Here is a 27,977-nt window from a genome sequence, read left to right on the forward strand (position 1 = left end):
GTCTTTTCCAACCAAGATGATTCTATGATTTTATGAAGACGGAGCTGGGGACAGAGACTCCTTGGAACCCAGAGGAGTTGCAGGGACCAGCAACCCAACAGGCAGCTTCCTGCTTCCAAAATGGCCCCATAATTGAGATTTTGGACAAAGTCTCCAAATCCCCTACCTGCCAGGTGGGATCGGCGTGTCGGAAGTAGCAGAAGTTGTCCGTGATCCACTTGTAGATGGCAGAGAGTGTGATTTTGGGCTTCTCACTGGCTTCCATTGCCATGCAGATGAGGGTGGCATAGGAGTAGGGTGGCTTGATGTGCGGGTTGGTCTTGTAGTCGATGTCCTCTGCCAGCTGAGGGTACATGGGCACGGTGTGATGTGCTGTCCTCGAGGTGGAGGAGGAGATGGGCTTGCAGGGAGTGTGGGGCATACCCATGCAGGCTGGGTCTGCAGCCAGGGGTGAGCAGGGGGCAGCAAAGCTGGGGATCATTTGACAGTCGAGGGGATCTGGGCTGCCAGAGATCCAGGGGGGCTTGGCCATGTTGGTGTCCCTGACCGAGAAGTCCTTCAGCCACATGAGGCTGGTCAGGCTGTCATCCAGGTTGGTTGAGGGCTTTGTGCTGCCCTTCCCTTTGTCCTTCAGCACCCAATCAGCCATTCCTCAGCTCTTGCCTTCAAGTGGTGCACAGGAAGGTGATGGAGGGGACGGGGCAGATCCTGCAACGCCAACAGGGAGAGGGGGTTGAGGCTCCCCGAGGCACAGCCCCGAGGTGCTGCAGTTCCTGGGTGCTGCTGGGTGAGACCCATCCCCTGGATGCTGCACACCACAGCCATAGTGCTGCCCCCTCGAGCAGCCCTGAACCTGGGAGAAATTCCCTCAATTCCTGTGCCCGATGTCTCCCAGCCCTCGGTGGCCAGCGCTGCCCAGCAAGCCTTGGGCTGGAGAAAGGAATTTAAAAAAAAAAAACAAACCAAAACCAAACCAACCCACAAAAAGGCCAACAAACAAAACAAAACAAAAGAAAAAAATGCAAAACAAAAAAAAAAAAAAAACCAAACAAACGAGGAAAAAAGCCAAATAGCAAGAAAAAATAAGAACAAAAATAAGAAAAAAAAATGCAACCTAACGAGCCAAACAAAAAAAAAAAAAACCCAAAAAACCAAAAAAACACCCCTTAAACAACCGAAATCCAGCCCTGCCGTCCCACAAAGGGAAGTTGGTTCTCCCAACGGCCGCTAGCAGGACAAAATCTCAGGATCCAACATCTCAACAAAATCTCTCAAATCCTTTCCCCCCCCGCTGCCCGCTCCCCCTTCACCCTGAAACAGCCGGAGTGTCTGTGAGTGTGTGTGCGTGTGTGTGAGTGTGTGTGCGTGTGTGTGCGTGTGCCGACCCACCCCGAGCCCACCCTCACTCAGAGCAGACGGTGGGTGCAGTCCTCGGTTATCTCGGGGTTGGGGTGATGCGGTTCTGGACTCTAAACCTCAAACCCGTTGGGTTTGGGGCGAGGAGAGAGCAACCCGCAGCTCTCCCGGGGTGCGGAGATGCGGCAGCGGCTGCGCGGGGGCCGGTACTGGGGGGGGATTCGCCGCTCGAACGATGCGGGGCTCAACTGCCGCCGGTGAACGGGGCCGCGCGGGGCGGGCGGGAAGTGAGAGGCAGGACGGAACCACCTGCCCCGCACCTGCAAAAAAAAAGCCTTTTTCTTCCCCCAAAAGAAAGCTAAGGAGAGCGACAGGTTGTCCAGACGCTCGATCCCCAGTGTTAGCGCTCAGCCCCTGCAAACTCCTGCGCTGGGAGTGAGGGAAATCCCGGAAACGTTCGTTACGGTGGGCGGAGAGTGGGGGGGCTGTCAGGGGGGCTAGAAATAAAACTAAACGTAAGAATAACCCCCCACCTGCGCAAACCTACCTCCCCTGACTGCCGGCTTCTCCCGAGCTGCTCAGCTGAGCCCTCGGCAGACCCGTCCCACCGCCCTCCCCTTCGAGCCCCCCGCTGCTGCCGCCCCCCGCCGCCGCCGCCGCCGCCCCTTACCCCGTCCCGGCGACGTCCCCCAACTTTCACGAAGTCGCCCCCCACAAAGCTCACAAGAGGGCAAGAAGCTTCTGGAAAAACAGGAGGAGGGAGGGGGAAGGAAGTAAAAAAAACAATTGGGAAAAAAAACAAAACAACTCAAAAGCCCCAAAACTTCGAGCCGGGGGAGGTCGGAGGGGGTGAGTGTGATCTCCCCGAAGGGTGAGGGCTACCCCCGCGCCGTGCCAGGCCCTGCTGGCCGAGCAGCCGTGATTTGCAGCCACCCAGGGGCTGCCGTTAAGTAGCTGCTCCGAAAGGCTTCGCGCGTTGCCCTGGCGACGCTCCGCCCTGTACACAGCTTCCAGCCCTCCCATTGGTCCGCGCGTCGCCATGGCGACCCGGCGCGTACCGGCCGGTTTAGCGGAGACGTGGCCATGCGGGGACAGCCCCGGGACGGGGAGCCTGCGGGGGGCAAGGGTTTTGGTACCCAGGGGTGCCAAATCCAGCCCTCCCCAGCCCCAAACCCTGTGTCCCACCTCACCGCCGGCTTGGCACAGCGGCCACCCCAGCCCGTGTCCTCCTACCTCTGTCCCCTGTCCTGGGTCTGACGCCTGAGGAGCCCGCAGCGCTGAGGGCAAAGCTCAAGGGGAGGTGGCAGATCCCCCCCCCCAGATTAAAAAGCACTTCAGGCTTCTTCTTCCATCCCTATCCCCTCCCTTCACAGCATCTGGCCATCCATGGGCCTTTCCTCTGCAGCAGCAAAGTGCTGCTCCCCACTGTGCATCAGCCCCCTTCTTTAAAACCAAATTACAAGTCCCACCTACAACCCCCCTCACTTTCACCTGTCACTTAGGACTGACTGACCCATGTTCAACTGCTGTTCACATGGAACACTGCTCCACTTCAGCCTTCAAAGCTCTCGTTTGAATATTTTCTACTACCTCCAAGACCTGCATCAGCTCTCAGCATGAGTTTTCTTCTCCAGCACTGGAAGGATTTTTCCTGCTGGGCAGCCAGCTCCTTAGCACTCTTCTTCTTGCCCTCCAGGAAACCTCCTCATTCATCCCAGCAGCACCAGGGACCACAGAACTTGTGATACCTACTTGGTTGTGCTGGGGAGATGCCATTAATTCAGACCAGGCTCTTCCTGCAGAGGTTTTGTTTGCATTTGCACCTTCTCCTTCCTGGCAGGCCTTGGAGGAGGCAGCATTTAGGATGATAATGTGAGTTGGAAGGGACTGTGCAAAGTGTTTTAAGAGATCTGTAGTAGCTGGGCTGGTTTTGGGAGGGTGTCTGGGTGATGGGTGGGTGCTCCCAGCCAAAATGAGTCCCCACCCACCCAGCTCCCAAGGCCCTGACTGCCCTCACCTTGTAACCACGCTGTGACTCTGGATGCTTTGTTGACATAAGATACCCTTTATTAAACATACTTTTAAAATCCAAAACATGCTCAAAGCAAAGTCAGAAGCAGCAATCTGGTTTCCTTCCTTAAATCCCTGACGGGTGGGTCACTGGAACAAAGGGCTGCCCCAGGAGACAAGAGGCCATTACCTTCCACCTCATGCTGCCAGCATCTGCCCACCCCTTGTCACTTCTGGGTGGCTGAGGATGGTGCTTGTGTCACCCATGCAAAACTCTGATTTCTCCCGTGCTATGGCAGAGGTTGCTCATTCCTTTTCTCACAGCACACTGCTCACTCCCAGCCTCCTCCCAGCTCCTCTCCATCCCCACGCACTCACTGGGAGCTGCAGCCCCTCTGAGTGAGCAGCCAGCATCTGCACAGAGCCACCCCCTGAGTGCACCTTGGGGACACAGCTTAGGGCAGCTGGAACACTCTCCTGAGCAAGGATCTGCTTTTTCTGCCCTGACTTGCTGGCAGCCACAAGCACTGATGCAGCCCTATTCCATGGTGCCTGGAGAGCTCTCATTGTCCCCTCTGAAACTGCGTGGCAAGGGGGCTTAGACCTGTTTTTCTCAGCTCAGCACGACAGTGAACCCCCAAAGCTCTCCCTGTGCCCAGCACGGTGCTACTGGTTCCTCTGGGCCAGGACACCCAAACCTGTGGGTAGCCCCACCATGGCACCACATCCCTGGGCAGGGACCAAGGCTTGTCCCCTGCTGCCAATGCAGCCCTTTGCTGTTGGCAGTTCCCATCCTGTGGGATGGCAGTTTGGAGATGTCACCTCCTGTCAGATGCCCAGCCCCAGCTTCCCAGGGAGAGATCTGGGAGCTGTTGGGCTGATGTGAGACACGGGGGGGTGGGGGGAGCCTGGAAGAGGGAGCAGTGAGGTGGCAAACACCAAACCTGCCACTGGCAGGACCCACAGAATGAGCAGCTACCATGGCCCTGACTGTCAACCAGGTGGAGAAAACAGCCCTAGCCCCAAAAAGGGCTCCCTTAGGAGTCACAGCCACCAGCACAGCCTGTGCTCTGCTGCAGGGATTGGCAGTGGGGACCCCACAACCACCCCACAGCCACTGTGGGACGTTGCTTTCACTGCATGAACGTGTCTACCCTAAAATAGCTCTGAAACATGTTTTTCTCCTGCAAGGAGGAGGTGTCTGTGTCAGGAAGGGGGGGGGTCTCCTCCAGCCCATGCTGCTGAGAAAACCGAGTGGGGGAAAAGTAGTGAATTCAGCCTCTTACCCCAGGCTGGCCCAAACAGCTCCAGAGCTTGCTAGACTGGGGTGCTGGGTCTGATGCTCCTCACAATGGCTTCTGACTGTCCCTGATGCTCTCTGGAGTGGCACCTGGCCTCTGCCAATGGCCCCACGGGGCCCTTGAGGCCTGTGGCTGTGTTCCTAGCCCATCCATGTCCCTGCATTCCTGTCCCCTGGAGTGAAACCCACTTGTGCTGTCAGCCCAGCACCGGCTCAAGAGCAGAGGACAGAGGGATGGGGATGAAGGAGTGGGGATGGAGGGGTGGGGGCAGCTCCCACACCCTCATCCACCCCCTGCTACAAAGTGCAGGAGGGCAGGACTGGTGGGATGGGGGGGGGTGACACTTTTGGCACTTGCTCCAGTGAGAGGGCACAGCCCCAAGTCCCGAGCTTGCAGGAGGATGGAAGACAGTGAGGTTAGATCAGTGATGTCTCTGGGACTGGTGACTCAGGGGAGGACACAGCAGGTCCCCTGCCCACCCCTGCCCCCCTACCCCATCCCATGGGGAAAAGCAACCTTGCAGGCCCCTGCCCAAGATGCCACATACTGCCCAGGAGAGCAGATGGAGGGGGAGCTGGGGGTGGGCACCATCACTGCCAGTGGGGGACCCCACTAATGGGGACATCCCACAGCACTGCAGGGGCAGATTCCAGCAAACCTGGGGGGGACCAGCCCCCCACAAAGGTCACCAGCTCATGCACCAAGGATGCCAATGACAACACTCATCCTTAACCTGCACCCCTGGGCACCCTCTTCCCATTGCCCCCCTCTGGCCATGGCCCAGGACCCCCTTTGTGGGGTGACCCCATCCCATCCCACTGGGTGCTGCTCCACGTGCTGGAGGAGAGGAGTCCAGGTGTGTGAGACAGGCAGGGGCACGAGGGGACCCCAGGCTGTCCCCATCAGGGCTGGGGGATAGGAAGTGGCTGAGGGGGAGCTCTAAAGTGATGTGGCTCTTGCCCCCCTCTCCCTCTGCAGAGGGGTGTTGGGGAGGAAAAGTCAAGGTTACCATCTTTTCTTTCCAAAATCAGTCCCGTGGCAGCCAAGGGATGGAGGTGGCAATGTCTGTGGTGCTCAGACACCAGGGTCCCTCCGGGTGGGCAGGGGGTGTGTGTCCCCACCAAGGCTGAGCCCTCACAGGGCAGGGTGGCCGCTGCCTGCTCTGGGTCTTGGGTGCCAGGGGGACATCAGGGCCGGGGTGCCTGCCACAGGAGCTGCACGTTGTTGTTGGCTGCCTCGAGGTCTGGGGGAAGAAAAGAGGGGGTGAGGGGCTGTAGGGGTTGGCTTAGGGTCACGCACCCAAAGCTGCACCCCAATACCCCCCAAGTGAGCCGAGCTCTCCATGCAAGGGGATGCAGTGCTTTTGCTTGGGACTTTTGGAAAGCCCAAATTCCTGCTCAGGTTTTGGCTCAGCCTCCACATGCAGCAACCCACTCCACTGCTCCAGCTGCCCCAGCCTGGGGACAGGGGTACCCAGGGGCTTCAGCAGGGATAGGAAACAGGAACAAAAACGCCAGCACTCCCCTTGCCTGCCTGCATGCCACCTCTGTCCCCACCAGAGCCCTGCACTGCCATGCCATAGCACCCAGCAGGGCTCATCCCTGCCTCCTGGACCCATCCAGGTGGAGGTGGAGGTGGAGGTGTAGGCAGCCCATGAAGCTCATGCTCCCAAAGCTCCCCGACCTGCTCCACGGAGCTGTGTGAAATTCCAGTCTCTCCATGTAACATCCACCTCCCCACAGCCCCTCTGGGTTTTGGCTGCAGCGAGGGCTGGCACGTGCCTGCACTTACCTCTCAGGTCCAGGGGAGCCCCTGACACCCCTGGTTTCTTGGGAATGCCGAGGGACAAACAGGAACCACTGCAGCTGGGTTCAATAACCCAAAGGGAAGGGGGCTGCCTCTGCTCTCCCCCCCTGTGCCTGTTCAGAGGGCAGATGTGGATGCCCTGCAGGGGCTACAGATCATGCACTAAGGGATGTCACCCTGGCCAGGACAGCGAGAGGACCCCCAGCGATGCCAACCCCCACCCTGGGTGCCGGGGAGCGAGGTGGGTGCAGGCTCTGGGGGTCTCATACCTATTCCTCAATGTTAATGGGGCAGGAGTCCGGCACGGCGGCTGCGTGGCAGGAGAGACCAGAAGGCACATGGTGAAGGAGGGAGCAGAGGTGGCACAGGGGACATGCACACGAGAGAGAAAACGGGGGGACCGGGGGGCTCACCACCTGCCAATGGCTCTGGGGCCAGGCCAGGGAGCTGCCAGTGACAGGCAGAGTGTGAAGGGGCTGGCATGCATGGTGTCCCCCCAGGGTTTTGTGCTGTGGGGAATTAAGGGGTAGGCATGCTTGTGGTATGGGGGAGCTGGGTCTACACACACTTCCTCCCCAGCTGCGGGGTCCTGGCTCAGGCAGCACCCCCCCAGCTGGGGCAGAGCAACAGGCAGAGCTTGGGACCTGCCTGCTCTCCTCATGGGGTGCCCACCAGCACCCAAACGATCAGGGTCGTGCCCTCAGGAACAACCCTCAGGGTGTGCACCCCTAAAACAGGGTGACTGCACCCCTAAAACAGGGTGGCTGCTCCCACCAGCAAGGTTAAGCCCCATGCTCATGAGTGGGAGCAGCTCCAAGCCAGGGGTGGGGGCCATGCAAGGGCACCCCAAGGTCAGGGGCAGGTGCTGAGGCCTCCTCAGAGAGGGAGCTACAAAACCCCACTGTCTGCTGATTTATGGGAGGTGAGAGCTGCCATTCCCACTGGCTTTTCATGGCGAGCTCAGACTGGAGAGTGAGGCACGTTAGGTCTGCAGATCCCAGAGGGAATGGAGAATTAAACAGGACAGCACATACACACACACACACACACACTACACACACACACACACTACACACACACACACACTACACACACACACACTACACACACACACACTACACACACCCCCCCACACACACTACACACACACACACTACACACACACACACACACACACACCCCCCACGCACTACACACACACAAACACACACACACACTACACACACACACACACTACACACACACACACACACACACACACACACACTACACACACACACACTACACACACACACACACTACACACACACACACACTACACACACACACTGAAATCCCATTCAGAGCTTGATATGGTGTCAGACACTGCAGGGCTCTGGGGCAGAGACCCAGCTCAGCTCAGGGCACCTTTGCCAAGAAAGGGGACAGAGGCAGCAGGACACGGTCCGTTCCCACAGCAAGGACCCAGCCCCATGCCCACCCACCTCTTCTCCCCCTGAGCTGTAGGAGGGGGATCCCCCCATGTCCCATCAGACCTGCCCTGTGCAGAGCAGCTCCCAGGAAGCATCACAGTGAAACCCAAGCAGCTCTCCTGGCCTGCTGTGATATCACTTACACTCAGATCCTCTGAGGGTTTAAACCAGCAAAAACCCTCAGGGGATTTCAGGTCTTCTGCTGCCTCCAAAGCACCAGTTCCTCCCCACCTTTCCAGCAAATCCCTTCCCCAGTTTCTTTTTCCAACATCACCCTTTCCCTGGCAGAGGCTGTGGCTGAGCCCAGATGATGCTTCAGGCCATGGGAACAGCCCTTGCAACCTGCACACCCCAGGGCTCTGTGGGATCCACTCAAAGACATGGGTTTGTAGGGTTTTTGAGTCTTGTGTCCTAAAATCCCCAGGATCTGGCCTTGCACCTCCTACCAAAGCCCTTTCCCACCAGACTGAAATCTGCAGAGATTTCACAACAGTGCTGGGGATGAGCAAACCTCTCCACTTTGAGGAACCACATCCCATGTCTTCATCCATTACAAAGGGAGCAAAAATCATGGGTCTGAGCATGGCAAAACCTCCCAAGAAGAGACTTGAAGGAGGAATACTATTAATAATAATATTACTATTATTGTGATGATTATTTTCTCTGGTCAAAATGATTTTCTTTCAGTAAAACACCATGTCTCCCCAAAACAATAGTCTGCCTTGTTCTTGCTGGCTCCATGGATGTGGTTACATCCAAACCTCTGCAAGAAACCTCTGCCAAAAAAAAAAATGCTTTTTCAGTGCCTGCAAACCCACCCTGCCTTTGCAAACCATCACCACCACCATTAAACCTGCCTCAAATTGTCTCCATCACCAACCACTCGAGTCAGGTGGCTGCTGACAGGGGGAGCAGATGGGGCTGGGGAAGGAACGAGCTGCCTTAACAGACAAAACCAACGTTGCAGAACGCTGATTGCAACCAGGAAATGAGCCACGGCCCTTACTGCCCCAGGGGCAGCTGCTCCCCTTCATCCCACCCTTCCAGCTCTTCCCAGGACACCCCAGGGCAATCCTCCTTCAGCCCTTCCAGGGCAAAGCTCTGCATCCCTGGAATTATTCCCTCTGACCTCTCCACCATCCCCAGGGGACAGTGGGCAGCCCCCAAACCCCTGCTCTGCACCTCCTCTGCCCTGGCCCCACCATGAGCAGCAGCCCTCAGGCTCTTTCCAGCCAATGCCAAGGCCTGATCACCCCAGATCACCCAGGATCACTCAGGATCACCCAGGATCACCCCTCTCATGCGGGTCCCTGCCGAGGGCTCCAAGCAGTCCAGTCACCAGAGTGAGGTGGTGGCCAAAGGATGGAAGCCAATCCTTGGCTGAGCTCAGCTCAGGGGCCATATTCTGCACCCCAACCCAAGAGATAGGGGTGAAGCCATCTCAGGGCTTGCAGCAGAGCAAAATTTTGGCCCTGTGCTGGGGCCATTTGGGCTGCAAAGCCCCCCCTCTCTTTCTCATCATCCCCCTGGCAGAACCAAGGGAGATTTGGGAATGGGTTGCTTTGTCAGGTGTCAGGACGAGGGGATGCTTTGCCAGGAGCCCCAGCATAAAAAAAGGGGCTGCTGAGATGCTCCTGCCCCCTCCCCAGTCCCTCCAGGCTGGTGGAGCTCAGCCAGCTGCTGCCAGAGGGTGATGGAAGGAACATGGGACATTTGTGGCAGGCACCTGTTCCTCCCCAAGAGCCTCTGTAGTGTTTCTTCAGCACAGAAACCACCAGGAACAAGCAAGGCAGTGGGAAAGAAAGCTTTCCCAGAGGAGAAGGTGGGGAGAAAGGATTTTCACCTCCTGGAGAGGCTGGGCTGGTTTCACCCACCCTCCTGATTCTCCAGCACCCATTGTGGGTCTGGGACCTGCCACAAATTTAGCCAAAGGGGAAAGCCAGGGGCAGAGTTGCTTTCAGCTTGAACACAAATGTATTGTCACAGACCTGGACCCTCAGAGGGCTTCATCTGAGTTTTTTCCACACCCTGGGCTGACGGAGAGGAGCCTGCAACACTGAGCAGGGTTCCCACAGCCCACTGTCCCCTTAGACCACACAGGGACCTAAGGTCACCAATACATTTGTCACCTTTTGGCAAGTCTAGGCAGGAAGGGGACACAGGCATGGGTTGAGAAAACCGTGTTGGCACAGAGTGAACATGAACTTTCACGTGGATGGAGGAGCCTGGGGGGGAGAAAGAAGAGAAAAAAGGGATGGAGAGAAGGAGGGGGGAAACAAGGAAAGTGGAAGGAGGGTGGGAGAGAAAGCACGAAGGTATGGAAAAGAGGAATGAACTTAAGGGCAGAAGGACAATTCAGCTTGATGTGCCCCTCTCCCTGGCCACGGAGGAAGAGGAGGGGGAGACAGGCAGCCCTTGTAGCAAGGCTGGACTGCAGCTCACATCCCAACCCAAAACACTGCTGCACCCACCCCGAGTCCGGACCAGGCTGCCCTTGTGTCACACAACCACCTTCACGGGGAGGGGGCCAGTGCCAGCAGCCCCCTGGCCAAGAGACAAAAACAAGTGTGTGACACCCCTGGGGACATCCCAGAGGGGACACAGCTCCCCCTGACCTGCAGCTGCTGGGTGGTGACGTGCCTGGTGCTCAGCCCCACAGTGGGATGGGTCGTGGGGTACAGCGAGGACAACCTGGTGGGGATGGGGAGGGGGGGTGATGGTGGGGATGGGAAGGGGAGAGAAGGGATGGATGCGAAGGGTGATGCAGGGAAGAGGGAAATCGTCCCCCCCCAACCCCAAGTTCATGTTCAGCAGACGGCCACTCACCAGGTAAGCAGGCCTCAGAGCACAGCTTATTGTCCAGCGCTCTCACGTGTGCGATGCCCAAGTCATTGTTATTGTCACACCTCAGACCGAGGAACCCGCCTGTCCTCGGGCCTGGAAGGGAGTTAGGGCAGTTAACGCCGCGGCCCGGCACCGGGCTTTGCCGTTGCCTTTTTAGCCGTGGGGTGTGGGATTGCTGGGTCTTCTCCTCCAGTCCCCACCCTCTTTCAAAAGAAAACAAAACAAAACAAAACAAAAAGATAAAAATGATGCGTCTAGACGGGAGTGGACAATAACACCTGGGCACGGGCTGAGCTGCTCCTTTCCTCGCACCGGCCACGCCGGAGGGCAGCAAAACAGCGGCGATGGGCACCGGCAGATGGGAACCTGCTCCCTCAACACCTGCCTGGGGTTCAACCAAACCTTTCCCCCAGCGTGGCTGAGCAGTCCTCAGATGGCAGAGCTGGGCCACGGTGGCACCCATCACCTCTGGCCGGAGCCTCTCCGGCACCGTCGGCGCGTGCAGAGCCGCGGGGATGCCGGGAGGAGGCAGCAACTGGATGCGTGGGGCAAGAGAAGCTGTAGCCAAGCTTTGCAGGGGGGGGTGGAGGCTTTCAGGACTGAGGGAGGTAACTCTGCTTCTTAGCATCACCTGTGCAAGAGATCAGCTCCCAGGTTCCTACCTGCATCCATCAGATGCAGGCGACCAGACCTCAGGAGGAATGTCCCAAGATAAGCCAGCAGCCCTGCTGAGAATGGGCGCAGGATAGTGCCCTAGGGAGAAAGTCCATCCTGCTCCCAGAGTTGTTGGGATACCCATGTATATCCACCACAGCCCCTGGCTGCTCCCCAGTTGTCCTATTTGAGTGGCCCCATCAGCAACAGTCTCCCCACAGGGCAGAGGCCACATTTTGAGGATGGGTATTCCTGCTTTCCAGCTTGGCTCAGTGTCCGGGTTGGATGGGGGAACAGTTTTGGCAAATTTTTCCTAACCAGAGCCTTGCAGATGGGGGAGGGGGTGTTCTGGGGACCTCCCTATTGCCCAGAAGAAATCCAAGGCGGTTGCTAGCTGGTGGGACAGTGGTCACCACATCTTTCCCTGGCTATTTAAGGGCAAGGGAGGAAGCAAGAGGAGCCCTCAATGCACCTGCGTTGGTCACAAAAGCACATCTGAGACCAAGAAAAATCAGGAAAGCACCCCGAAGGGAACAGCTTTGCAGCCCCTTCCTATGGGAACCAGCCCAGACGAGGGTCTCCAAGGGGAAGACTGTCAGAGATGTGAGGAGAGACCTTCCTGGTGAGGGAAAAACCACAGAAAAGCCTCTTTCCCACATGGCCCATTGGAAACGCCATTGGATCCCTCATGCCCGCTGTCACCTGCTCCATGCCCCATACCTCACTCTCTGGGGTCCCCGTGGGCCAGTGGGTTTCCACCCCACCACTGCTGGGCAGCCCCCCCACCCTGCCAGATGCTTTCCCAGCCCCAGTGTCCACAGAGTCACCCAGGGCTCTCCCCGAGGGCATCCAGCAGGCAGGGGAGCTGGGGACAGCACGGAATCTGCCACTCGCTCGGCTGCCCACTGGTGACAGCAAACTGAAAGCAAGGGGACAACAACAACCCGGGGCCTTTTACCGTCTTCCTGCGTGGGAGAGGCCTCCTCATCCTCCAGCACATCATTTCCCTGCAGCACAGGTGAGAGGCAGAGAGTGTCAGCAGCCCCATGGCATCCCAGCACCACGCTGAGGGCTGTCCCCATGTCCCTTTGGGTGAACATCCCTGGCCCTGGGGGTTTCCATGGACCGGGAAAATGCTCCTGGACAGGGAACAGCCCCATCCATCCCCAGGGATGTGGATGTGTGTGCAGCCCCTTTCCAGCCCAGCCCTGGGTGCCACCCGCCCAGCTTTCCCTTCTGTGGCATCTGGAGCTGGGCACAACCAGGGTCCCCATGGCATGCCGGGTGGCACCACGGCTGCCAGCCCTGCACGGGGTGGTTGTGGTTACCTCAGCATCACGTTCCTCAGCCGAGATGCTGACAAAGTTTAGATCTGGGGACTCCACAGGTGTTGACTGAGGGAAGAAGATGGGAAAGAAGGAAGGAAAAAAAAAAAAAAAATGAAAAAAGTAGTCTTGTGCTGGTGGGTTTGGAGAAGTCACATCCCATAGGGAAACTCTTGAACCCAGGGATGATGGGCACCATCAGCTGTCCCCCCTTACCTCTCCATCAGAGGCTGTGGCACTGGCGGCTGCGTGCGAAGGGACCATGTCCCCTTCCTCCTCCTCCTCTTCCTCTGTGCCAGGAGCAATGTAGGAGCCAGACATGGAGGACACTGTGTCGGTGCTGAGCTGAGAGTGCTGACTCTGGGAGGAGGCCATGGACATGACGGACTGAGCCAGGCTGCTGCTGACAGGCTCTGGGGGAGAGCAAGGGCTGAGTGGGGCCACTGGACCCCCCCAGCCCACCCGGACAAGCTGGGGCACAAGCATCAGCTAATTAATTGATAAGAGGGTTAATGAGGGGTCCCCAAGGCTCACAGCCCCCCATCTTTGAGTCTATGGAGTGTTGAAGTAGAGGTGATCAGTGTCCCCATGCCCCCCATCTCCAGGACTACGGGTGACAAAGCAGAGGTGACACCCCAGGGTTTCATGCAACGTCTGCAGCAGGGTAGGAAGGGGCCATGCAAACCCACTCTGCATCCCCCCCCCCACAGCAGGACAGACCCAGGACCACAATGTCCTTCTCCTGCCTCGGCAGCACCTGCCAGCCCTGTTGTGCTGTACCTTCTGGGGATGAGATGGTGGAGGAGAGGGGGGTCCCGGTGCACGAGGACTGGTCAATGGCTCCTGAGGAGGACAGAGTGAGGTTTTCACTCTCTGGTGTTGCACCACACTCCTGGAAAAAAGCCCGTGGGGAGGAGAGGTTGGGGGATATTCAGCAGGGATGGATCCATGTACCCCAGGTATCCTTATGAATGGAAGAAGAGCCAGGAGGGGCAAACCCCAGCCAGACCCTCTGGTCCCGAGCTCCCCCTCCCAAAACTTTCCACCCCCCAAGTGCCTCAGCTCATCACCAGCACATTTTGGAGAGTGCTCACCTCCTGGTGCCGGGCAGGGGATCTCCTCCTGGGGACCCTCAGCTCTGACTCTGTGCACGACTTCTCATCCTCCTCTTCGGGCAGGATGGAGGAGTTCTGCGAGATGGACCTGCCCAGATGGGACAAAGCGGAGGGCTTCAAACCCACTCACAGCCCCCAGACCCCCTGAGCACCCCCAGACCCCTGCTCCCACCCCAGTACTCACTTGGAGATGCTCTTCTTCAGCTTGAACCCCGGGGGGCCACAGTCTGGGAGCCGCTCGAGGGGCGAGAGCCCCCTCAGGGGGGGCAGGGGCCCCTCAGTGCCATAGGAGGGCAGGGTCCCTGCACCCGGGGGGGTCCCCAGTGCCCGAAGTGGCAGGGTGGCTGGTGAAGGTGTCAGTGGCCCATTGAGGGCCTCCAGCAGTGACACCACCTCATAGCCTGGGGGGATGTTCTCTGAGGACTGAAGAGAGGGGGGAAAAAAGTTGAGGGTCCCCCCTGGGCTGTTTTGCTGCCCCCCCCCTGCTCCCAGCATGATCAGGATGCACCAGGGAGAAGCTGAAACCCAAAGAACAGACAAACCCTGTGCACAAATGAAAGCCCCAAATTCACCGTCTTTCCACCCAAAGCCCTTTTGTGTTTTGGTCTTTCCAAACCAAAAGCCCTTTTTTTTTTTGCAAGCTTGGGTTAAATAAACAAACCCTGGCCCTGGAGGCAAGTGCACCCCCAAAGGGGCCCCAGTAGGGTGGAGGAGGCTGGGGTCCCACAGCCCCCTGGGTGGTTTGGGTTCAGATGGGCACTGACCGAGTGCTCCTCGGAGTCAGAGGTCTGTGAGGCAATGATGGGGTTGAAGCTGGTGGGTGAGAGGGGTCCCAGCTTTTTCCTCATGGCTCGGATTTGAAGCAAGGCCCGGAAAGCTGCAGCAGCAGGGGTGAAGGGCAGAGAGAAAAATGGGGTGCTGAAAGGAGACACACACAAGCCTCCCCCCTTCCAAAATGTCACCCCATTTCTCAGGAGGGCCATCCTTGCCTTGCACAGCATCACTGCATGTGGGGATGGTGGGACCCAAAGACACAAGGATGGGAAATGCCAGACCCCTCCCTGAGGTGCCAGACCCCCTCTCTGAGATGCCAGATCCCTTTGTGAGATGCCAGATCCCTTTGTGAGATGCCAGACCCCTCCCTGAGGTGCCAGACCCCTCCCCGAGATGCCAGATCCCTTTATGAGAAGCCAGACCCCTCCCCGAGGTCCCAGACCCCCTCGCTGAGGTCCCAGACCCCCTCCCCGAGGTGCCAGACACCTCCCCGAGGTCCCAGACCCCCTCCCCGAGATGCCAGACCCCCTCCCCGAGGTCCCAGACCCCTCCTCGAGGTCCCAGACCCCTCCCCGAGATGCCAGATCCCTTTGTGAGAAGCCAGACCCCTCCCCGAGGTCCCAGACCCCCTCCCTGAGGTCCCAGACCCCTCCCCGAGGTCCCAGACCCCCTCCCCGAGGTCCCAGACCCCCTCCCTGAGGTCCCAGTCCCCTCCCCGAGGTCCCAGCCCCCTGCCAGCCCTTACGCAGCCTGCAGATGGGGCAGTTGTTGGCCTGGTAGCGCAGGGTGTCAGCGCAGGTGTTGCAGAGGCAGAGGTGTCGGCAGGGCAGGATCAGGGTGTCCCGGACATCCGAGAGGCAGACGACGCACTCGGCGCTGTTGTCGCTCACCTCGTCCTCGGCCACCTGCCCCCCGAGAGAGACAGGAACCGCTCAGCCTCGGGGTCCCCACAGCCTGCGTGGGGGTGGTGAGGGGGGATGCCCTAAAATACACCCAGCTGGGTGCCCCAGGAGCTGGCTGGGGGGTCCCACCTGTGTCTCTGGGCTGCCTGTTCGTGAAATACGACCCTAGGACCTCATCCCTCCCACAGGCTGGGAGCTGGGGCCAGAGGCATCAGGGAGCCATCCTTCTCCCCAGCTTTTACACCAGAGGTAGAGATATGCCTCACACCTCAAGCACCATGGTCCTCTCCTAAGCCAGCAAAATCCATCCACCACCCTATCAAAGGACAACACAGGATGGGGGGAAAAAGCTCCATCCTTTAACTTTCTGCCTCCAGCAGCTGCGATGACAACACAAAATGTCCTCAAAACACCTGCATGTCCCTGGCAGCTCGGTGTCATGCTGCAAACTCTTGCCCAGAGCATGTTTTAGTGGCCAGACCCATGTTAGGTGATGAGAGACATCCTGTGGGATGCAGGCACATACCTTGGCATCCTGAGTGTTGTACTTGTTCTCGATGCCATAGATCTCCTGCAGAAGGTAGCTCACACCATCCACCTGCAACCCCAGGGTTAAAGGGTGAAAAAAAGAGACACATCCCTCTCACAGCTGCCACAGCTCCAGTCCCCCTCCTTGGGCCACTCCTCCTTGCCCCAATGTCTGCAGTTTCTCTGCATCAATACACTTGAAATTGCCCTCACCGAGCTGGGATTCAGGAGCAGGGCAGGGGCAGGCTGCTGCCTGCATGAGGGTTTGCAACTCCCCAAAAAGCCCCTCACTGCCTTCCTCCCCACTTTCTCTGCCCAGGGATGTGCAGGGTGGCAGCTGCCACCAGCTTGGGGACACCCAGACACTCACCACTTGCTTCTGCTTGAGGGGCTTCACACAGAAGGTGCCATCGCTGTGCTGGAGGGAGGAGAGCACAAAGGTGGGTGCCAAGGTTGAGCACCCCCATCCCATGTTCACACACCCTGTGACCTTGCTCCCAACCAGCCCATTTTGCAGCAGTTCTGTTTGTTCCTAACACCCCAACACCAGGCAGGTGTGAGATGTCACACACTGCAGGGCTGGAGACTTAGTGGGGTGAGAAAGATGAAGTTGAGGTGAAATGCCTCAAAAGCGGGTGCTTAAAGTCAAGGATTTGGAGGATATTCCTAGAATTTCTGGAGCAGACCCAAAATAGCCCCATCCCAGCAGCACTGTCCTGAGCCCCACGGGGCTTCTCCAGGCTCTTACACCCTGTGGGAGAGGGGGCAGGAGGGATGACAGCCCCAGGTGGGCACTTACCTTCTCAAAGGTGGCCAGCAGCACATGGCAGTGCCCAATGTGCTCTGCAAGACACAAAGGGACACACAGAGCTTAGGGAGCACCGTGGTGGCAGCAAGGAGAAGCAGGAGGCTCTGCCCAGTTGGTACAAGGGCTGGCATCATGGTGCCAGGAACTGGGAAAGCCCAACCCATCAAGAGAGCCCCTTCCTCACCCTCTCCTTCATCCACCACCGCCTGCACCACCATGGGATACACCTCCCGGTCCAGGTCGAAGCCCAGCTGGAGAGACACAAGAGCTTTGGTGAGGTGGAGCAGCAATGGAGGCTTCACCCCATTCCCATAAACCTATCCAACCCTGTGGCCCGTGCCACAGCCTGCTGGGACCCACCTCCTCCTCGCTCCACTCAGAGGGGTCCACGGTGTGGGAGGGGACACAGAACTGCTGGCACACCCCCCGCTTGTAGTGCACAGTCTCAGACTGCAGGCTGTTGTCCCTGGGGATGTAGCTGTATTGTGGGGAAAGAAGAGAGTCAGGGATTCCATCCACTCTTCCTGGTGTCCCCAGGATGCTGAGAAGGTGGGAGGGGGGGTTAGAACAACCCCAGGGAAGCCAACATGGGACAGGGACAACTCTGCATCCAAGCTGGTGGGGACCAGGAGGGGCAATGGTTTGTCCTGGTCTCAGCTCTGACATGGAGGTAAAAAGAGGGAGTGGGATGGGATGGGGTGGGATGGGGGTGGGATGGGGGTGGGATGGGGGTGGGATGGGGGTGGGGACTTGCAGGGACTTGGTGGTGGCACCCAGGGTAGCAAGGAACTCCCCTCCATCCTCAGTACCACCAGCAGCTGCCTCCTGGTCCAAGGAGGGGAGATGCTCCCGGGAGGGGAGGTTCCACATCCATCAGCAGAGCCCTACACCCTGGCCGGGGGACACATCAGGCTTCAAGTGACACAGACCAGGCTGGAGCTCCTCACCTCACCACCCCATTGTGAAACTCCTCGCTCGCCTGGTAGTAGATGGTTATGGCCACCCGGGCGTCCGTGTCGAAGGTGAACTCCACGTTGTAGTGCACCTTGGCTTTGCTGACTTCTTCCCCTGGGGTCTTCACTTCCTCTGAGCACCTGGGGAGCACAGGGGGTTGGGAGAGGAGCATCCTCGGGGATGCCTCAGGATGGATCCCCTGGCACAAGGCTATTCCTTCTTCCATCAGGAGAAACTGAGGCACACCAGGAGGGCCTGGCACGCCCAAGGTCAAGCCCTGCAGCCTGAGAAGCCCTGCAGGCAGATTTCAGCCATAATCCCAAATCTCCCACCCCTGTCGCAATCCCCAGCCTCCCTCCAACAAAGGCTTTGGAAAGCGGAGGAGGAAGGAAAAATCAAAGCACTTCAAAGGCAGCACTAAGCTCCTTTAATCCCACCACGCAGCCAGAACCCGCAGGCAGGCAGGGACTTCACCCCTGCCAGAGGGGAAAAGGCATGTTTGTGTCCCCCTCCATCCTGCTGTGCCAAACTGAGAGCATCCCCCTGCTCAGCATCCCCTGGGAGCATCCAGCAAGACCCTTCCCTCCCTGTGCCTCATGGCTGGGGGAGGGGGTCCCCGGCTCCCTGTGCCCCCAGGACTCACTTGACGAGGCGCAGGGTGTCCTTGCGGATGTTGATCAAGCTCCTGAGGGTCTTCACGGGTTCCTGAGGAGGTGGAGCAGCGTAAGGGAACTAGGATGAGAGAGACACCAGTGAAGGAAGGTGCACACAAGGGGGTGACAGTGGCCGCAGACTTTGTCCCCAGTCCCCCAGCCCCATACAGCACAGGGAGCCTGGGCGGGTGCTGAGGGACACCTGCAGGTCCCTCTAGCTCTCAGGTACCAGGCAGGGTGATGATGGGGACATCCCTCCACAAAGAGCAAGCCAAAAATCCTTCACAGGGGAGAATTTCACCCGTGGAGAGGTTGGCATGCAGAGAGGGGCTGTCCCTTGTCCCTTTGGCTGGAGGGCAGGGGGGACTCAGGGGCACAGGAGCTGGTAGCTGCTGATGTATTTTTAGGCTGCTGATGCAGCAGAGAGCTCCCGGGTGAGACTGGAGCTTCCTCAGGAAAACACAAACGTCCCCATTTCCCCTCGAGCATGGCTGGGATTTGGATGGTGGGGTCTCCACCAGCCCCTTGTGCCCGGAGCTGCTGGGGTGTCCAGGCAGGACCCGGCAGGCAGCATCAGCTGAGGGAGAGGTGTGGAGCCACCCTCCAAGGTGACCTTGTCCTTCCTGCTCCTTCCTCTCCAGATGCAGCCACCAGGGGGGCTACAGAGCTCGCTGGGGAGAGAGGACACGGTGGCATCCGGGGGACACCCTCTCCTTGGCGCCGCAGCCACCCAAGGGAGACAGAGGGCACGGGGGAAGGGATATGGGACCCATCTCCCCCCTCCCCGTCTCCCAGGTAAGATGAGCTGCAGGAAGGGATCAGCCCCCCTGGGGATGACACAGACACGTGTTGGAGAGACAGAGGCTTACGGCGGGATTACAGCCTGCGAGCTGTCACCGTGTGCCAGGGGACAGCCCGAGCCAGGAGGGTGTCAGGTACCACCGGGGATGGCTGATGCTCACAGGAGCCACAGGAGCCCTTGGGACAGGGAGCAGGGAACCGAGCCAGGCTGCCTGGGTCCCTTTGTGTCCCCCCGTGCCTCCCCGCACCTGGATGGGAGGGACTTGGGGACGGTGAAGTGACTCCTCCTGCCCCCCAGCCCCGAGGGGAGAAGCCTGGGCTGCAGATGGCACTTGGGGATGCCCAGCGGGGAGCCAGGTGCCCGTTTCCTATGTCCCTGGCGCCCTCACGTGGGAAAGCCACCGTCACCTTCCTCATCCCCAAAGCCATCAGCATCCTCCTTGTCCCCAAAGCCCCGCCGAGCAGGATGGATGGCGCTGGGGACCCGTGCTGGGCTCTCCCACCACCTCCCGTGTCCCCCTGTCCCTCAGCTCCAGTCCAACGGGTGGCACCCAAAAGTGGGTGAAAGCCTGGGCTGGAGCCGGGGTGGGTGAGAGAGCAGAGGGCGCTTTGAAGATAAATCCACCCTGGAACTGCTGTCCCCTCCGGGTGGGGAGCAGGGCGGCTGAGTCATTAATCTGCCGCTAATGAGCTTTTTAACCAATCACCAGCGCTAAAAGGGGCACCTGCAGAACCATCCCTTGCAGCTGGAAGGGAGGCAAGTGAGAAAAGGAGCTAAGCCATGTCACGACACGCCATACCCTGTCGTGAAACGTCCTCTGCTATTCAAATTTTGCAATCCAAACTCTCTTATTTGCACCCACCCGAGTCCTACCCAAACCAGGCTGCGGTGAGCAGAGCTCGCCCCGGCAGGGGTAGCACCCTTGGGTGCGGGGACCCCTCCCCATGCAGCACCCAGGGGCGGGCAGTGGAGGAGGGAAGGGGCAGCCGGGCCCCCCGGGGCTCTTGGGCTGGGCAGGATGGGGAAGTGCTGAAGGCAAATTTTTTGTTGCAGAAACTGTTTTGCCGCCGCTGTTGGGCTCTTTCACACCCACATCTGGTCTTTTTTTTTTTTTTTTTTTTTTTTTTGGGTTTTGGTTTTTTTTTTTAATGAAATTTTCTAAGCCAGATTTGCACATCAGAAAGGGGCTGGTTAAGGGACTTTTTGCCTCACTTTAAATCAAGCTGGAAAAGGAGGGGGAGGGGGGAACCTCAACCGTTACCCATTTTAAAACACCATCTATACATCTACAACAACATTTGGTCTGCACTGGCTTCTGCTGAAGTGATAAAAAAAAAAACCCAAACAAACTCAAAAATCTTTCTTGGGGGTTTTCTACAAGCAGAGCCAGGCTGGTTGGCGTGGGCAGGGAAACCCAGCAGCACGTTTCAACAGTTCCTGGCTTCCCCAAACACCCTGTGCTCCCCGGGTGCCACAAAGAGCTCCTCGGCTCCTGCAGAGGTGTCTCAGCACAGTGGCAGCTCCCTAAATCTGCAACACCCTTCCTAGTCCCCTAAAAACCAGTCCCAAGCTGGAAAATCCAGATTATCCCGTATCTGAGGAAGGGAGAGTCCTCACAGCCTGTGGGTGCTCAGCACACCCCAGCAGCAGGGCTGCTAAGAGGATTTGGGACACATTTTTTTCCAAGACCTCCTGGCACCCAAGGAGCCCAAAATAAATCCCCCACCAAAAGGCACTGCCTATTTCCAACATTCCCAGTCCAGCCAGGACTCTCACAGCAGGCACACAGAAGCATTGCATCCAAGAAGCACCACAACAGGTCCTGCAGGCAGCAGAGATGCCCAAACAGTGCCTGGACACAGATTTGGATCAGACACAACACAAATCCTCCCCCAACCCTCTCCTGAGCCCCCGGACTGGCTTGCCCCAAAACCCCAGCCCCAAAACACCCCCAGCTCCCCAGTGAGACAAGACCTTGGTCACAGCTCTGCAGCCCAGGGCCGTGGGTAATTCAGCCATAAAAAAAACCAATTGAGCATTAATTTTTTTCTGCTGTTTCCAGGCTGTTCCTTTACCTTCCCCACTGCTTCTGCTGTCAGGGTGTCTGAGTCGGGAACTGCTCGCTGGGCAGTTTTGAGGCTTTTACTGTAATCAAGAGGATTTCTCAGTGCTTGCTGCTCAAGAGAGAACCTGAGTGCTGACTTTTCATTTTCTGGGGACACGCAGATTATGGGGATAAGGGCTCTGGATTCACCCACCCACTGCCCACAGATTTAGGGGGATGCTCCTGCCCTTGGCTCTGCTGGGATCCCTGCTCTGGCACAGCCTGGGGTCAGGCTGCCCATGCTGCCCAAATGCTGCTGAAGATGATTTGAAGGAGGTAACATAAATGGGAATGGGAATGGGAATGGCAGCAGCTTCACCAGCCCAGCCCAGAGAGGGCAGAGCTTGAGCTGGGTGGTAGCACCAGGCGAGTTTATCACAGCTCAGTAGAAAAGCTCTGCTGCCTTTTAATTCCTTACCTTGAAGGTTTTTTTAATACTTGACACCCCCTCCCTTCTCCAGCCAATGCTGCTGAGCTGCACCCAGAGGAGAGGGGACATTCACCCCCACAGCCAAAACCCCAAGGCCCTGCTCTCATCTCCTCCCTTCCCACAGGCACTGAGCAGAAGAAACATCCCCAGGAAGGTGAGGTCTGGGGATCTCCCCCACAGCCAGGTTTCTCTGTGCCCCTGGATCAGACAGAGCTGACAGCACCCTGCACCATGAAATCCCAGGGTGCTGCTCACAACACCCCTTTTTTTAAAATTTTTTTTGGCTACAGCTTGGGGAATGCTTTCTCCTGCTCCTTTCTAAGCTCCTCTACCCCACATCACACCAGCACCACTCCTGGCATGCCCACCACCCAGATGGCTCCTGGCTGAGCTGGGAAATGCAAGAAGGAAAAGCAGCTCTTGGAGATGGAGCAAGAAAGCAGAAGCTGGGCTAAAGCAGCCTGTTACCCCTCACCATTTTTCTTCACCAGTGCGTGGCTGAAAGGAGACCCAGGAGAGGCAGCAGGCTGCAGCCAGTGGCCAAGCCTTAGATTAGACAGCAGAGAATCCACCCGGGCCACCCCAGGTATGCTTGGCTGTCTCTTTTTTTTTGGGGGGGGAGGGTGACAGCCAGCAGCCTCATAGCACACACCCCCGTGCCACACGCAGTCCCCGACATTTTGGGAAGGGGCACACCCGCCACCCCTCCCCCTGGCCCCAATCCCACCCCTCCCCCACGGGTGGGTGCCCACCACCACGGGCCGGTTCCCCAGGAAGTTGAGGTCACTGTTCTCGCCGAAGAGGTAACCCTCGGGGTGTGTGGAGTCGAACTTCTCTCCGCCCATGATGAAGTGGTTGGCAAAGTAGCTCCCTGGGAAGAAAAGACAGAGATGGGCTGAGCACAGGAGGGGGGAGGAGGGAGGAGAAGGAGGGGGCTTCAGTCGGGCGATGGAGCAGCACGGAGCCACCCAATCGATGTCTCAGAGGTGGCTTTGTCCCCAAGGTCACCTTGCTGGGAGCTGTAGGGGCTGAGCTCACACGCTGCATCCCTGCCTGCATCAAGAAGACCTCTCCTGGCTGCCTTCTGCTGCCTCTCCTGCCCTTCTCCCTGCCTCCATCCTTCTCCCTGCCTCCATCCCTGTCCCTGCCTCCATCCCTGTCCCTCCTCAGCCACTAAAACCTGAGCAGGGAGGGGAGGGCTGGGGCCAGGCTGGGGCAGGGGTCCAGCCCCAGGGCAGAGCCTGGCAATGGGGGCTGCTCCATCCAGAGGGATTTAACGGGAAGAGATTTACCACCCCACCCCCTCCAGGGTCTCAGTTGCATCCCACCCCTGGCACAGCCCCTGCTCCCCTTTCCCAGCCTGGGAAATCCCTGCCAGCCCCAGCCTGGCCTCAGCCACCCAAGGTCACCCCGACCTTCAGCCACATCCCGGTGCTGGCAGGGATGGCAGAACCCTGGGGTGGGGGCTGGAAGGGGAGATGGATCCCTGGGTGGCAGAGAAGTGCTAATCCTTGGATAAGGATCCAGGCTGCAGCTGCCTGGGGAAAGCACATCATGGCACAGGGTCTGGCACAGGACAGGAGGGTTGGGTGGGAAAAGGAAGAGAAAGATGGGAACAAACAGGGATGGGGAGGGGTGGGAAGGTGCACCAGGACACAGGAGAGGCAGTGGATGGGAGGACAGTGCCCCAGCAGCCACAGGGATGGAGTCCAGCTTGCAACAACACCAAAACTCAAGGGCACAGCCATCCACAGCCTCCCTGGGGACACGCCCCCCCAAAAAAAAAAACCCCCAAAAAAAAACCAACCTAAACCCTTGGGGGGACACAGATCAAAAGATCTCAAGCCTGGGCTGCAGCTCTGCCTGGGAGGCCTCAAGTCAGAGCTTGCAGTCACCTTCCAGCAGATGCAGCAACTGCCAAGGGCAGCATCAGGCCTTAATACTGTGTTGAAAAAACAAAACTGAGCCCAAAGCTGACAGGGGAGGAGGAAAGGGGAGTTAACACCCAGGCAGGAGGGACAAGCAGGGCCCTGAAGCTTCACCAGAAGTCCCAGTGGCACAGGGATGCCCGGATGCAACATGCCCATTACCCAACATCACCCATCAATTATTGATGCCTGCTGCTCTCTGGTCCCATTTTCCACGTACATAATTTATAGAAAGCTCCCCAGGAAAGGAGGCAGCCACGTGAAAAAAAAAAAAAAAAAGAAAACCCAGAACCCAAACCTAAGAGCAAAGTGCCCTCAGAGCTGCCCGCAGCAGCAGGGCTGGGAGGGAATGGGGCCACCTGGAGCTTTTCCTGGCACCACGATGGGGTGAACACATGAAGTGGAAATCAACTGAGAAACTTGCAGGAAAGCTTCCCCAGCACTGAGAAAAGGAGCCCAGGGACTCTGCAATGGCCCCAGCTGAGGTCTGGCAGGTGATGGGTGCTCCTGGAGGCTGGGCAGGGCAGGTGAAGACCACACTGCCATCACTCAGCCTCTCTGCAGGGGGCTGGGAACACCCTTGGGTGCTGCAGGCACCCCCAGAGCACCCCATGCACAGCCCAGGGGTTTTTGCTCCCTCTTTGCAGCATCAGCATTGGCCTCATGCTCCCTCACAAGGAAGATCCTCCAAAAATCTTGCCATGAAAGAGCCTTGAGTCATGCTGGCTCTGCCAGGGAACCACCAGGAAAGCCCAGGGGGACATCAGAAGAGCCTGGGGGGCATTGGCAGGAGGGTGACAGCCTTGCTGGTGCAGTGACCCCACAGACGTGGCAGAGAAGAGAAGCACCTTTCCAGCCACAGTCACCTTATTATCAGCTAATTATAAATCCTTAACTAACACCTGCCCAGCAAGGAAGGAAAGCCCATCAAGGATGGTCACAGCACCAGGATTTAATGAGATCTTAAACTTCATAGGCCTGGGGAGCCTGCAGGAGGGGTTGAACAGAGTGGCTGTTGGAGAGAAGGAATAAACCCAAATTTCTTGTCTGGGTCCTGCACACCCTGCCCCAGCACGTGGGACACATCCAGCCAACGCCAATGGTGCTGTCAGCCCCCTTTTCAGGGATGCCACCTTGTCCAGATGCCCTCAGATGGGCAAAACCACCGTGGCTCAGCCCCTGGTGAGTGTTGTGGCCATGCCTGTTGCTGTGGCACATGGTGGCACATGGTGGCACGTCCTGCATCATCCCCTGAGCCACTGCTGCCCTGCTGGGCTCTGCCTCAGCTCTGGTGCTGCAGCCTCTGGCTCTCAAACACCAGAGCCTGGGTGTTTCAGCAGGGTCACAGCCTGGCTTTCCAAAGCAGCTAAAACAGCAAAGCTCATTTTCAGCCCATCCACCTGCTCCTGGGGAGGGAGATGCTGGGTTTCACCCAGCCTGTCACCCTGGTGGCTGTGGCACAGTGCTGGCACAGGGTGTGGGAGCACCCCGTGGCAGCGGGTGCCAGCACAGGGTGCTGCCATGGGCACGGCACCTCCTGGGTGGTGGATGAAAAAGCATTGGGTGCTTCTGCCCTGGGGCATCCCACTGCTACCCGCTGAGCTGGCACACTGAGCTGCTTTAATTCAGCAACGTGAAGTGGGCAGCCAGAGCCAGCAGCAGCCCGAGGCAAAGCCAATCCTTGGTCATGGTGCTGCAGCATCAGCCCTGACCCACTGCAGCCCCCAGCCTGGTCCTTGCTCCGTGGCAGTGCCACCACCCTGACACCCCAGGGGGGGTCACTGCCTGGTTCCCCCCCCAGCCAGGGCCCTGTTCACGGTCCCCCCATCCACTTGGCTCTGGGAGGCTCAGTGCCAGCCTCAGACAGGGGCAGGGACTGAAATCCAGGGACTAAGCCCTTCAGCATCCCAGGCAGTGGGCTCCATTGACAGCCCCACTTGCTCTCCCCCTCTCTCCCCCCCATTGCCGTTGCCAGGGAGAGCTTAGAGCCACTGAAGTAAATCCCAAATTTTGGTTTAAGTGATGCCCCTGGCAGCCTGCCTGGGACAGGACCCCGGGGTGGGAAGGGGAGATGCTTCATCAGGACAAAGCATGGCTGCTCCTTCCCCATGGGCTGCAGCAGCCAAAAATACATCCGTGGTGAGAGGGGAATGCCCCGGGGTGCCGTGAGGCTCCCCCCAGGAACCCGTTTCCAAAGCCAGCGGCTCTTTCCCGGCAGCATCGGAGGCGAGGGAGGGATCGGCTGCGCTGCCTGCATCTCCTCCCCTGCCTCCCTCTCCGCAAATCCCTTCTCGGATTAAAGCAAACCAAAAGCCTTAATCTCCCACGGGCAGCAGCCTGGCCTCGTCCCGGTGCAGGTGGCAGTGTCACCTGGGCACCTCCTGCCCCTCTCCCCGAGGATCCCGGGCAGCACCAGGACCTTCCCCCCCACCTCGCTTGGTTCCAGTTCAGCTGAGCACACCTGAGTTTTCCCCAAAAACCTGAGTTAAGCACCAGCCTGGGGTCCTCCACAGCTGAGATGAGTTTGGAAGTGCTCAGCTGGCTGCTCTTGCTCCCTCCCCTAGCAGGGTATAGGGCTGGCACACCCCCCACTCCTTCATGCCTGATATTTCAGCTCCAAGATAAAATTCCTTCATGCAGGAATCGCTGCAGCCCCTGCAGAAACCACTGCTGGGGCAGTCCAGCTTCTGCTGGCATCAAGGTGACAAAGGCCTTGAAACTGTAAATGGAGGAGCTGGAAGAGCCCTGCAGGAGGATGATCCACTGAGGATCAGCAATCTCCACCCCGGAGCGCCCTGGTTACACACCCCACCCACCCAACCCCAGATGTGGCAGCCAGCTGTGCAATTGGTTTTAGATTAAATTAAAAACAAACAAAACAAAACAAAACAAACCCCACACAAACAAACAAAAAAACCAAACACATCACACAGAGTTGTGCAGAACAAGAGGAAGATTTGTCTTGCCTGCAATTCTTCCTGAGGAGCTCTTTATTGGTAATTAGCGAGTAATTTGTCACAGCACTAATGATCCAAGCATCTACCTTATCCTATTAACTACCAAAATAGTCACCTATTAATAATATTCAGCACTGCAAGGATCCTGGGGCACTCCCCACAAGCACACACGGTGCTCCCAGCCATCATCTGCCCACAGCAGCATTTTTGCAGCTCTGAAGTGATACCCACCCAAGGACCAGACTCCAGCACCTCTCCCCACTGAGACCCCTGCCTTGTTCCCCTCACCCCCGGACACCTCCTCAGCCCGACCCTTCCTCAGCAGGGAAAACCGAGACATGGGGGGGAGGGAGGGATTTTCCAAGGTCACGCACAAGGTTTGAGATGGGGCCAGGAGAGAGCTGATCCTTGAGGCAGGGCGAGGAGCTGAGGAAGGAGAAGGGTCCTCATGGCAGAAGCCGGGGTGCTGCTATGGGGCAGGGCCCTGGGAAGGAGGAATCCCCTCCAATCCCTCCCACCCCAGCCTCCCTCATTCTCCCGGGAATTTAAACCCAGCTTTTTCCCAAGCAGCCAGCACCGGGGAGTCTGGTTAGAAAAAGAGCTCCAACCTTCCCACCCCAGCACCGCAGATCTGGGGTAAAAATATAAGAACAATAATAATATCATTAAAGTCGCATCAACTCAACCAAGTTGGGGGCTGGGTTTGGCTGCAAAGGGGCGGATGGGGGGAGGACTAGAGGTGTCCCCATCCCTGCCGGGGGGCACGCAGCCAGGTTACCCATCACCACACCTGTATTTTTAGAGTGCTCTCTCCCAGCTGTATAAGGTCAGGGTTTGCTTTGCAGTGTGCAGGTGCAACCCCGACCACAGCAAGGCGGTGGCCGATCCCCGTCCCTCCCGCAAACCCCCCAGCACCGGGACGCGGGAATTTCCCCCCTCCTCCCCCGGACTCACCGGATTTAGGGGGGTATCTGTAGACGGAATTAGCGGGGATATCCACTTCCTCCACCCCTGCGTTTTGCCGGCTGGTCAGAGCCCCCATGGCCGGGCCGGGGCTCAGCGGGCGGGATGTGGGGGGCTGCCCTCCCGCCCGGAACCGGGACCGGGACCGGGGCTGGCGACGGTGGCCCCCGCCCGCAGCATCCTCCGCTTTGCGCCGCGCCCGGCACCGCCTCCGCGGTAGCGCCGGGGCTGCGCCAATGCGGGGCCGGGCCGGACCCCCCCGCCCCGTTCCGCCCCGCCCCGTTCCGCCCA

The 27,977-nt window shown here is 58.4% G+C and overlaps 3 protein-coding genes across 7 annotated transcripts in view; 1 reads left to right on the top strand and 2 right to left on the bottom strand.

The window, feature by feature from the left end:
• FOXJ1 (forkhead box J1) overlaps positions 1 to 2,120 on the bottom strand; it is a 6,007-nt gene extending 3,887 nt beyond the window's left edge. The window contains exons 1-2 of the mRNA XM_071764364.1: positions 2,027 to 2,120; positions 167 to 708 (exon numbers count right to left, since the gene is read on the bottom strand). Coding sequence (XP_071620465.1) covers positions 167 to 649 — 483 coding nt within the window. The 5' untranslated portion in view covers positions 650 to 708; positions 2,027 to 2,120. The remainder of the gene's footprint in view (positions 1 to 166; positions 709 to 2,026) is intronic.
• The window catches only part of UBALD2 (UBA like domain containing 2), a 79,762-nt gene that overhangs the window by 43,728 nt on the left and 8,057 nt on the right, over positions 1 to 27,977 (top strand).
• On the bottom strand, positions 3,402 to 27,914 carry RNF157 (ring finger protein 157). Of its 5 annotated transcripts, XM_071764359.1 has the most exons (20): positions 27,678 to 27,860; positions 22,591 to 22,709; positions 18,493 to 18,581; positions 17,843 to 17,989; positions 17,256 to 17,373; positions 17,080 to 17,146; positions 16,887 to 16,930; positions 16,458 to 16,505; positions 16,086 to 16,157; positions 15,403 to 15,562; positions 14,648 to 14,760; positions 14,068 to 14,306; positions 13,863 to 13,971; positions 13,549 to 13,660; positions 12,985 to 13,181; positions 12,772 to 12,837; positions 12,402 to 12,450; positions 10,772 to 10,882; positions 6,743 to 6,783; positions 3,402 to 5,910 (listed from the first exon to the last, which is right to left on the bottom strand). In XM_071764359.1, exons 1-19 carry the CDS (start codon positions 27,763 to 27,765, stop codon positions 6,743 to 6,745), a joined length of 1,989 nt encoding a protein of 662 aa, XP_071620460.1. In that variant the 5' UTR covers positions 27,766 to 27,860; the 3' UTR covers positions 3,402 to 5,910. The 5 variants fall into 5 exon arrangements, with proteins under 5 accessions (XP_071620460.1, XP_071620464.1, XP_071620461.1 ...); XM_071764363.1 differs by lacking the exon at positions 6,743 to 6,783 and having other exon boundaries at positions 5,726 to 5,910; positions 27,678 to 27,914; XM_071764360.1 differs by lacking the exon at positions 6,743 to 6,783 and having other exon boundaries at positions 5,726 to 5,910; positions 18,493 to 18,554; positions 27,678 to 27,855.

The sequence above is a fragment of the Heliangelus exortis genome, chromosome 20 (genome assembly GCF_036169615.1).
Source record: "Heliangelus exortis chromosome 20, bHelExo1.hap1, whole genome shotgun sequence".
Lineage (NCBI taxonomy): Eukaryota > Metazoa > Chordata > Aves > Apodiformes > Trochilidae > Heliangelus > Heliangelus exortis.

Coding starts and splice junctions, on each gene's coding strand:
- RNF157 (XM_071764363.1), bottom strand. CDS start 27,765: ATGGGGGCTCTGACCAGCCGGCAAAACGCAGGGGTGGAGGAAGTGGAT. Junction 16,506..16,886: donor TGCTGGCCACCTTTGAGAAG/GTAAGTGCCCAC, acceptor TCCTCCCTCCAG/CACAGCGATGGCACCTTCTG. Junction 12,838..12,984: donor CCACAGCCTCTGATGGAGAG/GTAAGGGGGGAC, acceptor TTCTTCCCTCAG/TCAACACCTGTGGAGTCCCC.